General features: G+C 40.9%; 1 protein-coding gene across 1 annotated transcript in view; it reads right to left on the reverse strand.

The window, feature by feature from the left end:
• Positions 1–579: 579 nt before the first annotated feature.
• Positions 580–13315, reverse strand: part of LOC124797946 (adenosine deaminase-like protein) — an 85486-nt gene continuing 72750 nt past the window's right edge. The window contains exons 5-7 of the mRNA XM_047261090.1: positions 10475–10610; positions 6425–6525; positions 580–983 (exon numbers count right to left, since the gene is read on the reverse strand). Coding sequence (XP_047117046.1) covers positions 789–983; positions 6425–6525; positions 10475–10610 — 432 coding nt within the window. The 3' untranslated portion in view covers positions 580–788. The remainder of the gene's footprint in view (positions 984–6424; positions 6526–10474; positions 10611–13315) is intronic.

Consider the following 13315-nt stretch of genomic DNA (forward strand, 5'->3'; position numbering starts at 1 on the left):
TTGAAGTGGGGCATACTTGCAGACAGATGACGCACTAAACAGAAGGGGTTGCTCACTAAATTCTGAAAGCCAATCTTCACCGAGGATGTAGAGCATATATTATTACCACCATCTTTCAAATCGCATAATGATCATCATTCAAAGATAAGGAAAATATGAGCTCATACTGAGACGTTCGGACAGTCGTTTTCCCCTCGCGCGATCCGCGAGTGGAACAGAGGGGGGGAAACATGACTTTGGCGCGAATTGTGCCCTCCGCCACACACCGCTTGGTGGCTAGTGGAATATAGATGTAGATGTAGACTATTCATAGGATCTAGGCTCTCACGTTTCATTGTTTATGTGATTGAAACTTGCTGAAAGATGATTCATTACTTATAATGGAACAGTTGTGAAGCTTAGGGAAAATGTGGTCACAACAGCACTTTTAAGCTGAGATTAATAACAAATGTTCACAAAAACATACAAGTAACAAATTTCAGAGTGTTTTGTGATCAAAAAACACACAGGTTAAAATTAATTTCATTATTTTATAAAAAGGGATAAAGATTTACTTCTAATTCACAGTTTTCAGAAGAAAAAAGATAGAATTAAGTCTGCATACAGATCGCTAGTAAAATCAGAGGATATGCAAATACATCTACATATAAAGAAGAATATGACTGATTTACAACATCCTACTTCTATTTCCTTATTCACTGTTGCCATGATTAGCTCTTAGAATGACAATGTTGCAGGGAACAGCTGCAAAAGATGATGACTAAAAATACATGAAGAACTAGACATGACTAACTGCATTCTGAACTATTCATAAATTTATGAATTGAATGCACTAATTTGTTTTTCTCATCTTCAGTAGTAAAAGTGTATGACACACTCCGGAGCATGGCCTCACACATCCACATTCTTGTCAGGGAGAAAGTTTCAGCTGCGATTCTACATTCTTCAGACAGAGTTGTTGCAAATACTCCTTTGTCATCAGTCTATAAAATAAAAGCAAAAGCATCATACCAGTTATACAAAATGCTTAAGAAACCGACTGTACATGCAGTGGTATTGTGGTATTGTAGACCACAATATTAATTTATTAATCAAGCCCTTCTTCTTTACACAACTAAAGCATGCATGACTGTTCAATAATTTTACTTATGTACTTGTTTGCCTTTGGTCATAATTTTAAGGATATAATATGCATCTTATCGGTATCAAGGGCATTACAGAAAATAATAATGCCAACACTAATGAAAATTCAATTCAATTCAATTGTTGTTCTTTTTCATTGTTTATCAGGTAATAAAAAGTGTTGTTAATCCAGCTGGCAAGCCCTTTCTGACTCTGTCTTGCTCTCCTATCTCACAAGGAAAAGTTCTCAGCTGTGCAGTATGCAAGGTGAATTTTGTGTGTGTGTGTGGGGGGGGGGGGGGGGGGGGGTGTTCAGAGAGAGATCATGTTCTGCATTCTGCAGTGGAAGTCATTGAAAATCATCACTCATTTCATATAACAATGACATATGTCAGCAGTCTGTTTACAAGGGACAAGAGGGAGAATAGAGGGTGGGACATAGGGGTAAAAGGAGTACAATACCTGCGGTTAGAATTTAGACCAGATGAATTATGCTGGGGGAGGGTATTGAAATTGAAGCAATGGCAGCGGTTATTAGAACAGCTGTTGAAGTAGGTCATTCATGTAGGATGTGGAAAGACAGTTGATTATTTGTCAAACCCACATACTGTAGAGTGATATATCAATGAGGCTGCTTTCACACATAGCCCTGTCTTTGACAGAACAAGAAATACACTCCTGGAAATTGAAATAAGAACACCGTGAATTCATTGTCCCAGGAAGGGGAAACTTTATTGACACATTCCTGGGGTCAGATACATCACATGATCACACTGACAGAACCACAGGCACATAGACACAGGCAACAGAGCATGCACAATGTCGGCACTAGTGCAGTGTATATCCACCTTTCGCAGCAATGCAGGCTGCTATTCTCCCACGGAGACGATCGTAGAGATGCTGGATGTAGTCCTGTGGAACGGCTTGCCATGCCATTTCCACCTGGCGCCTCAGTTGGACCAGCGTTCGTGCTGGACGTGCAGACCGCGTGAGACGACACTTCATCCAGTCCCAAACATGCTCAATGGGGGACAGATCCGGAGATCTTGCTGGCCAGGGTAGTTGACTTACACCTTCTAGAGCACGTTGGGTGGCACGGGATACATGCGGACGTGCATTGTCCTGTTGGAACAGCAAGTTCCCTTGCCGGTCTAGGAATGGTAGAACGATGGGTTCGATGACGGTTTGGATGTACCGTGCACTATTCAGTGTCCCCTCGACGATCACCAGTAGTGTACGGCCAGTGTAGGAGATCGCTCCCCACACCATGATGCCGGGTGTTGGCCCTGTGTGCCTCGGTCGTATGCAGTCCTGATTGTGGCGCTCACCTGCACGGCACCAAACACGCATACGACCATCATTGGCACCAAGGCAGAAGCGACTCTCATCGCTGAAGACGACACGTCTCCATTCGTCCCTCCATTCACGCCTGTCGCGACACCACTGGAGGCGGGCTGCACGATGTTGGGGCGTGAGCGGAAGACGGCCTAACGGTGTGCGGGACCGTAGCCCAGCTTCATGGAGACGGTTGCGAATGGTCCTCGCCAATACCCCAGGAGCAACAGTGTCCCTAATTTGCTGGGAAGTGGCGGTGCGGTCCCCTACGGCACTGCGTAGGATCCTACGGACTTGGCGTGCATCCGTGCGTCACTGCGGTCCGGTCCCAGGTCGACGGGCACGTGCACCTTCCACCGACCACTGGCGACAACATCGATGTACTGTGGAGACCTCACGCCCCACGTGTTGAGCAATTCGGCGGTACGTCCACCCGGCCTCCCGCATGCCCACTATACGCCCTCACTCAAAGTCCGTCAACTGCACATACGGTTCACGTCCACGCTGTCGCGGCATGCTACCAGTGTTAAAGACTGCGATGGAGCTCCGTATGCCACGGCAAACTGGCTGACACTGACGGCGGCGGTGCACAAATGCTGCGCAGCTAGCGCCATTCGACGGCCAACACCGCGGTTCCTGGTGTGTCCGCTGTGCTGTGCGTGTGATCATTGCTTGTACAGCCCTCTCGCAGTGTCCGGAGCAAGTATGGTGGGTCTGACACACCGGTGTCAATGTGTTCTTTTTTCCATTTCCAGGAGTGTACTTATGAATGGATTGCAGTAAGAGGTTGTCATTACACATACAAGACAAGTCTTGCACCTTCATCATACACATATGAGTAGGATTGGGAGCAGGGAAGGACTAAAATATTGCACAAGTTGGGTGGACAACAGTATACTAGAAACAAAGTACTACTTTGGATGATGAAGGAAGGATCTTGGGTGGCTAAACTAAGTGCATTTATGTGACAGAGGAATTGGGGGGGGGGGGGGGGGGCAGCAAAACATAGATAAGCTGAAAATGAAAGATACAGAAAACTAAATGCGAGTGAAGAAAGGAATAATTACTGTGAAGAAACACTGAGACCGAAGAAATTAAATTAAGGCCAGGTGGGTGGCAAGGATCAAGAGCATGTTATAGCAGCAGTTCCCACCTGCGGAGAGCTGAGCAACTGGTGTCTGGTGGAAGAATACAGAGGGCACATATGGTAAAACAGGCACCGAGGTCACAACTGTCATGTTGTAGAGCATGCTCTGCAACAGGATATTGAGTGTTGACATTAAACACCTTCTGCTATGTCCATTCACCTTAACTGATAACTCGGTGGCAGTCATGACAATGTAAAAGGTCGAAAAGTGTTTACATAATAGGTAGTATACGACATGTGCCATTTCACAGGTGGTTCTCCCTTTGACAGTATATGTTTTGCCAGTTACAGGGCTGGTATTGATGGTGGTAAGAGGGTGCACAGAGCAAGTCTTACAGCAGGAACAATCACAAGGGTAGGAGCCATAGTGTAGGGAGATGGGTGCAGAAGGAGCTTACGGTCTGACAAGGATATTGTGGAGATTGGGAGGGCAATGAGTAGCTAATCTAGGAGCGGGGGGCAAAATCTGAGACAGAATGGATTTTAAGAAGTCATAGCCATGTTGAAAGTAGCTGATTAATACATTCAAGACCAGTGTAATACTAAGTGACAAGTGATGCACTTCTAAGTTGTGTTTTGGAGGGATCAGTACTAGGATTGGATGTGATGGCCCAGGAAATCTGCTTTATAACTAGGCTGGCGAAGTAATTACGTCCTGTGAATGGTGAGATGAGAATGGTGGTGTACTGCTGTAAAGAGTCTGCATCTGAACAAATATGCTTGCCTCAAATGCCAAGGCTGTATGCGAAGAGCAACTGTCAAAAAGTAACTATGTTGTTTGTTAGTAAATTTAATATCAATGGCAGTGTGTAGCTGACCTTCAGTGAGGATGAGACCAATGTCAAGGAAAGTGGCATGGAATTCAGAACAGGACCATGTGAAATTTATTGGGAGAATGTGTTTACAAATTCCAAGAATCTATTTGCAGATTCCGAGAATTTTAACTGGGCAGCCTCACCATGAGTCCACACAGGGCAAAGATGTCATCAATGTATCTAAATCAAAGCAGGGGCTGCAGGCTTGTGGATGCCAGAAAAGCCTCCTCCAAGCAACCCATGAAAAGCTTGGCATAGGAAGGAGCCATCCTTGTTCCCATGACCATGCACCTGATCTGTCCATCTGTCTGTCCCTCATTAAGACAAGCAGGAAGAATGTCACAGGTATGGAATCAGGTGGGTGCTAACTGATGAAATGATCAGCAGCAGACTGACCATGTGCATGGGAAAAGTTGGTACAGAGGGAGGTGGCATCAATGGTGACAAGCAAGGTATGTGGTGGGAGTGGGACAGACACAGGTTTCATACAATTGAGGAAATGGTTGGCGTCTTTAATATAGGAAGGAAGTCTTTGTACTATGGCTTGCAGGTGTTGATCAACCAAGTAGATATACGTTCGGTGGGTGCCTTGAAGCCAGCAAATATTGGACAGCCAGGGTGATTGGATCTGTGGACCTTAGGAAGAAAGTAAAAGGTGGTGGTGCGTAGTTTGGCTGAGGTAGGAAGTTCCGTAGATTGAAGCATTAGTCCTTTTGAGGAGCCTGATGTTTTAGAGAAGGACTGTAGGTCAGTTCAAATTACAGAGATGGGACCTTATGGCAGATGCCAAACACAGAAGTGTCAGACAGCTGACATAGACCTTCGCTTACATACTCTCGTTGGTCAAGCACGGCAGTGTTAGACCCCTTGTCCGCTGGGAGGATAATGATGAAGTAATCAGCTTTTAGGGAACAAAGAGCATGGAGTTTTGCAGAGGACAGCTAGAGTCATCTTGTAGGGATCTGAGGAAGGGTCCTAAAGCAATGCTGGATGTGAGGCATTATTGGAAGCCTTGTAAGGGATAATTATGGAGTAGTGGTGGTGAATCAAGTTAGGATCATGATCAGATCCATTCAAGGCAGGCACAATGTTTTGGCAGTAATCCCTGTCATGCATATTACACTATCTTCCATCTCTAAGCTCTCAGGTTTTCAAATCTCATTCGCTGCAGTCCTTTAACAATCAGTCTTTCATTCTCATCCTGTCCAGTAAGTTTCCCCTGACCTGAGGTTCTGGACAACTTTTCTGAACGCTAACCCTTTTCCTAAACCTCACCAGTCCTATTCCTTTGCCCCTCTTCCTTCCTCTTCATCCCTTCTGCCAGAAGAAGGAGCCACTGGCTCCGAAAGCTTGCAAACTCTAATACCCTCATGGGTGTGTTGTCCTGCCTTCCGTAGAATTTTTATCTCTCCAATTATATTACCTTTTCAAAAACTTATTACTTTTGTTGAAAAAAAAGTAGTTTAAGAACTAATGAAACTGTACTAAAAATGTGCCTATGTGAAAAGCTTTGATCAGCTGTACATGAGTGATTACCTTTCTCTTGCATTGACTTCAAAATCTTCTGAAATGATGGCATTATGACAATTACACTCTGAATCTACCTACAAGCATATTAGATGATGATGATGATGATGATGATGATGATGATGATGACGACGATGATAATAATACTTCAATCAGTGTAATTAATTTGTTATATGTAAAATAAGGGAAAATCAATTACTTGCCTACAGCAGATCAATGCATGGAGCACAGAAAAACATAACAGAAAACAGCATTAATGCTAGCTTCCTAGCACTAGCTCTTCTGGTAACAACAGCACACACATTCATGGGACCAAGTGCATGAAAGCTATCATGAATGATGTTTTCTGTTGTGTGTTTCTATGCTCCACACATCAATCTGCTGTACATGAGTGGTAACCTTTCCCTCATTTTACATATTGCTAGAGCCAGGAATTTCCAAGATTGTAATAAATTTTGTTAAATTTCACAATACCTACCGACAGAACAACTGGAATATTCTGTTCCAACAAGGGTCCCAAATGACTTTTCTCGTAACCTTCAATGGTTTTAGTTTTCAGGTTTGAAGTAAGACAAACTTCTGTGAAACAAGTAAAAGAGCTCCTAAGATACAGATGATTGATAATGAATACTTTAAATTTATACATGCACAATACGTTCACAGTAAGTAAATAAGCACATATGTCTCATTCACGTTTGTCTGTAGGATTTTATTACTTTTATTAATCTGAACATTTTCTTTCATGATCTGAAAGATAACTAAAATTATAACCCGATTTCGTACAAATTTCTTTCTACATTATTTATAACCTTGTCTAGAGATGATAACTGTTCCATTGGCTTATTATTTACATACTTTGTCGATGCAAGCCTAATCATGGAGGAATAATAAGGGGAGTTGTCACGATGTCACAAACTCGAAGCCAACATCCGCCACGTTAATTTTGATAAAAAGTGCCAGCTTGCATCATTTACTGGTGTACTAGGAATTCTGATTACAGACTAAAGTGTAACAGAATCAAATTTCATTCATAAGAGGACTCATTCAAGCAATATTTTCTTTTATACCTATGAATTTTAGTTGTGCTAGATACTTTAGCTATAGTGGTTTTATTTCTGTAATTTGACTTTAGATTTCCTATCAATACAACTCAGAGAGCACTCCGACTGAACACTGTGAGGCAGAAATGTTGCAAACCTTCCAGCATTTTCCGGCTACCTCCATAAGCATAATAGTAATATTGGTATCTTGAAACATTCAAATCTTCTGGTAACTGTATAGCAGACATAAGCAATTCTGAGTATGAAGCCTGGCACATTGTAGGAACTACTTCAAATATGAATTTTCATAGCATAAATTATTAATGTCAAGGACAGTAGATTTTATTGTAAAATTATTACTGATTTACATGGAGGAACCTTTATAAGTGTTAGAACATGTACAAATGCTTGCTACTACAGAACATTCTAATGTCACATGGAGATGCTGTACCTCACTTAACCACTGTTCATCAACACAAAGAACAGTGTTTTTTTTATTTCTACTACCAGGAATATAATTATTTTTTATGGATATAATACATACAAATAAAAATTGCCAACCTTACATCCACACCTGCTAAAGATATTCTCATTAAAAAACTTTATTTCAGTTAAGACTATTTTTTTATTTGTAAATGGTTCTGATAAAGAAAGTTGAAATGAATTTTATATTCATCGTTAATCAAAGAAGCACATTCAAGCAAGGAGAAAAAATTCTTAAGTGTCAATTCACGTTTTTTCTTGCGCTTGAATAATGAAATACTGCTGTACAACTGCTACTACTAACTGATAAAAGGAGAAAAATTAAGCTTTTCTCAACATGAATGGATGTGTACCTTACGGGAAACTCTAATGGAAAATGCTGTTATGATGCCAATTCAAAATTCAACCAGTGTAAAGTGCACAAAACATAAGCTTTGGATGGTTTTATGTCAATCATCATCTGTAAGTATGTTTAAGACTTTTCACTACTGGTATAGGACCATGGGTCACTGAGTCATACACCTGGAACCATTAACAAGAAAAACTAATTATTTACAACAATTTGATGCCAGAGATGAATTTTTATGGGAAAAAAAGCCAGCAAAATTTATTTAATTTCTTTCCGTTTTTTACTTAAAAATGGTTCAAATGGCTCTGAGCACTATGGGACTTAACATCTGAGGCCATCAGTCTACTAGAACTGAGAACTATTTAAACCTAACTAACCTAAGGACATCACACACATCCATACCCGAGGCAGGATTCGAACCTGCGACCGTAGCGGCCATGCAGTTCCAGACTGGAGTGCCTAGAACCGCTCGGCCACCCCGGTCGGCTTTTATACTTAATAATGTATTTTTTATTTATTTGTTTTATTACTGTCACCTGTGTCAGCAAATTTTCCTTCTGTGCAATGATAAGTATAATCAGGGCTTACATTTTCAAACAGTAGTTTCAGAAACTGTGGATTCCTTCCACTAGAGAACAATTTTGGCAATACAGGAATAACATCAATAATTATCACTGTATGTAGTGGACTAGAGCAGCTGTTGGTGTAACTAAATGAGATTGTAGAAGCATTTTAAAACTTAATTGATTATAGCAGAGTAACATGTATGGATAATAATGATATATTATGATATTTACTATGAAGACTAAATGGTGTTTATTTGTAAAATGATCATGAATAAGTATCATACAAGTTGCTTAATACCCAAGTATAATTAAGTTCTGTATGGGCAAGACTGCCGCCTTCAGTGTGTAATTGTTGACGAAAGGATGGGTATTCCTCGTTTAGCCATGAGAATGTGTGAATGCGATGAGGTTTTAACATGGAAAATAACTGCAATGGACAGTCATTTGATTATTTGTTGCTGCATGTCTGCAGATGGGAAATTATATTTAAGTACAATATTTATTTTTAGGACACAATGTCAGTCACAAAATTACAAACTGTGATCACTAGAAGAGAAAATTACGTTTGAAGCATGATATATTCAAACTATGTCAGTGCCAGCATCAAAGTACTGCAGATTGTGTGATGATCCAACTAGCCAGAACTAAATATTTCTATCCAATAATCTATTTTGTGTATTGTGTTTTTCTTGTGGTCTGCTCAAATACTGAAATATAAATAATTATTATAATATTTTAAGTGTCCCTAAATGAATGAACAATGATGTTTCTGCGTGTTCTGCTCTTAACTGTCTGGTACTAGTTATGCAGATTTACTGTGTACTTTATTTATGTGTGTTTATTTACTGGATAAATTTTCTTAGGGACTGTAATAATTTATTTGAAAACCTCAATGTGATGGAGATCTATGAAGAAACAATATATCCAAAAGTTGATCATCCTGTTGTGACACAGCTGGATGAAGGTAACTCATGATCTTTTATTATTATGAACATGAGAACTCTCATGTTGGTTCCGATTCCGATTACAGAAGAGAATTTGGATAAGTGAGGATTTCAAGACAGATCAGATCCCCTGGACACAAGTGCTGAGGAAGTGAGTGCAGAAAAAAACGTTAAGTTGTTTGAGATTATTATTAAACACCAAGTGCTACATTAATATAAAAAATAATGGAGATGCTAAGTCACAGACAGGCATCAATTTTTAACAAAAGCCTTGTTGGTTGAAAGCTTATTTGTGACAGTCTTTTTGTTGTGCCTATCTACGACTCAACATATCCACTATATAGTGAGTAGCAACTAAATTTTATACGACATTTCTGAATTTAGGGTTGGTAATTATAAGTGGCCAGTCACGTCAAAGTATCTTAGTGCATTGGGTTCAGACACAATTGTGATACCGAGTACACTAATCCACCAGTCCATGAAGTAGCAGAGTCACAGGGGAAGCGAGGGAAGAAGGAAGGAACATCCTGTTGATAATGAGGTTATTACAGACAAAACACAAATTCAGATTAAGGAAGGATGAGCAGGGAAATCAGCTTTGGCTAATTCAAAGAAACCATCTCCTGTATTTGCCTGAAGAAATTTAGGAGTACCATGTAAAAACTAAATCTGGATGGTGGATGACCTATGAACTGCAACCAATCTGAATGCAAGTCCAGTGTCTTACGGCTGTGGTACCTCACTCAGCTGAATGTAAGTTCAATGTCTTATGGCTGTGGTACCTCACTCAGTGAAGTAGTGGAAGAGTCACTCATAGTGTTTACCTAGCTTAATCAGTTATTGAAGTACACAATTGTTCTAATAGACACTGGTAAGTTTGGCATCATACCCTCTGCCTATATCTAACAGCTCCAAAGGCTTCAGTTAAGTAGTTCCTTTATTTTTTCAGGCATTTTCCCCTATTGTGAGATTCTACTGCTCATATCACTATCACATGATTATTACTAGAACCACTTTAATTCTTTTATTCCAACTCCTCTTTGTTCTTGATTTGTTATACGCCTAAAATTATGAACATTTTTAAATGGTGAAACAGCAGCATAACAGAAATATACTAGCCAAACTGCTTAAAGCACTCATACTTACCAACAGGGATACCAGATTTGCTTAACATATTCCATAACTTCTCAGATCCACCAAAATTTGGATGAATGCAAGTTCCATGGCCAATGCGATGTGGTTTAAATTTTAGAATTTTTTCAACTTCATCCACATTAGGTACCTTGCATAATAAATAAATACATAAATGAAACGACTTCTAAATTCTTTGGAATGAGCAGGGAAATCAGCTTTGGCTAATTCAAAGAAACACACACACACACACACACACACACACACACACACACACACACACACACACACTCTAGGGAGAACAAATTACGTAAAATCAGGGGGAAAATAATAAGCAGCTAATTCAGCAACAGCAGTAAAACACTCATAGTTCACATGAAGAAACTATAAACAAAAACATGAGCAATTTTTATGTAAGTCATCATAGAGCTTGAATAGCTATATACAGTATTACATTTTCAGTGTGGTATCACTAACTCGGTTTTATAGGAAAGCATACACTGCCTATCTTCAAGTCAAATATTTATATCTGTAAATGAACATTTCTTTAGGATTTTCGTTGCATCAACACCTTAACTTTCAAATCATTTCACTGTGGCAACCAAGACACCTTTGAAACTTCCTGGCAGATTAAAACTGTGTGCCGGATCATGACTAGAAACCTGGGGCCTTTGTCTTTCATGGGCAAGTGCTCTGCTGGCTGTGATATCCAAGCACAACTCATGACCTGTCTTCGCAGCCTCTTTTTCAACATACATCCCCTCCTACCTTTGGAACTTCACAGAAGTTCAGCTGGATACCTACTGGGACTAGCACTCCTGGAAGAATCGACATAGTGGAAACATGGCTTAGCCACTGCCTGCAGATTGTTTCCAGAATGAATGTTCCATTTGTAGCGGAGTGTGCATTGATTTGAAACTTCCCAGTAGATTAAAACTGTGTGCTGGACCAGGACTCGAAAATGGGATCTTTGCCTTTTGTGGGCAAGTGCAGCTAGACATGCCTCATAGAGTCACATTTCTGATACTAGGAAGTTGCAACAGCGTTTTCACAGTTCTTGTAGTGACTCTGAAGGTGTAAGTTTTCAAGAAATTTTGATTTCTTCTGCATATTACTGTTGTGAAAAATATCTGTGGGGACTTCACCCATTGGAGATATGGAATACACCATAAATTACAACCTTTGACACGACTAGCATCTCTGTTCTGCATGGTGTGAGGGCAAGTGTATTCCCTCTGGAGTTTGTTAGTCTGTTGATGACTTCCATGTTGCGTGAATGTGTTTCCATTGTACTTGTGATATTAATGAAGTATGTATACCTGTATCCTGCAGCATTAGGGTTACATTCGGTACACTTCCTGCATGGAAGACCTACAATGGTGACGCCAAAAAGTGCAGCTAATTTTGTCTCCAATTTAGAAGTGTACTATGCAACACAGCACTAATACCAACAATGGAACATCTACAAGAACATAATTTTTTCAGGCAAATTCTTCAGAACAGTGACTCCCACAGTGAACTGCACAACATATTTACATCCTCTAATCAACATACAATGGAAGTGAAATGTGAAACTTGTGTTCCGACACATCATGCGGCCAACGCCAGTAATGGTGGACATGGACAATACTTACAACAACAGGACCTACTTGCTGATTTCACATTCAATGAACACAGAGCTACATATCATCAGGATCTCACTCAAACAACAAGTCTGTATAATGGCCACTTGTATGTGTTTGTGGTACAACCATGCCAGTCAAATACATTTGCTGTGCAATATACAGTCCAGTCCACTCGGCTTTGCAAGGTGTGTTCTGGTTTTCCACCCACATTGTAATTGTACTTAGGGTGCTTGCCTGCCAATCTCGGACTGATTACACCATCATAGTACGAACAAGACTTAAGTGGAGTTCTGTTAAGACCCGGCTCCATATCCAAGCTGTCGGCATTTTAACCAGAATATCCAGCCACCTGGTTTCTGGTTGCTGAGCTCATATTACAAAATCACAGCACTTTGGAAGATACACCTAATTTTCCGGCTTTACTGTGTAACACAGCTAACTGCGCTCACATAATGAGTGAAATCATCCATGTACCACAGACTACAGGAAAATTTGATACCACAAAGACAGCACTACTACAACACCCTGCCAAGACATCAGAACAGCAGTAGTGTCAGGTCATTTATGAAAAACAGACTGGTAGCAGAATACCTTTGCATCTATGGCAGTATCTAAGAGGCTGTTTGTTCTACCATTATTGCAGACAGTACACTTTGTTCCATCTGGTTGCTCAAACTACATCCTCTAATTCAGTCTGCTTTGATTTTGTAGGAGCACAATTCGATGGAGGCTCAATTATTTGTTTGGGTGACAAGCTGTATGTAGTTCCTCAGCTACAACGGGGATCAGAAGCATGGTACAACTATGCACTCCACTTCGAATCAACCGCCATATTCGGGCCACAGCAACTGTTCAAGGATGCCGAGTCCCGAGCGTTCACGGACACACCCAGCAGCAGATGACCAGGGTGTGCTGACCTGCAGCCTGCTGCAGTAACCGTGCCTGTGGTAAACGACAGTCCGTGCACCGGCAAGCAGGCATGACCACAAACATGCTGCTCACACACTTGCTTTGGCAAGAAAGCACACAACTACTTGCAACCATACAACCATCTGAATTGCAGAAGAGGGGACGAGCAGTCAAAACTAGTTTGGCCATGCCTACAGGAGTGGATGCGAGACTGTTTGGACTATGCCTCTAACTGATGCTTTCTTGTAGTCACTGGCTCTGCAGTGGGCACTATACCAGGACAGTCATCTACAACAACAGGCAAGATGTCAGAGACACATCT

The sequence above is a fragment of the Schistocerca piceifrons genome, chromosome 5 (genome assembly GCF_021461385.2).
Source record: "Schistocerca piceifrons isolate TAMUIC-IGC-003096 chromosome 5, iqSchPice1.1, whole genome shotgun sequence".
In the NCBI taxonomy this organism is placed as follows: Eukaryota; Metazoa; Arthropoda; class Insecta; order Orthoptera; family Acrididae; genus Schistocerca; species Schistocerca piceifrons.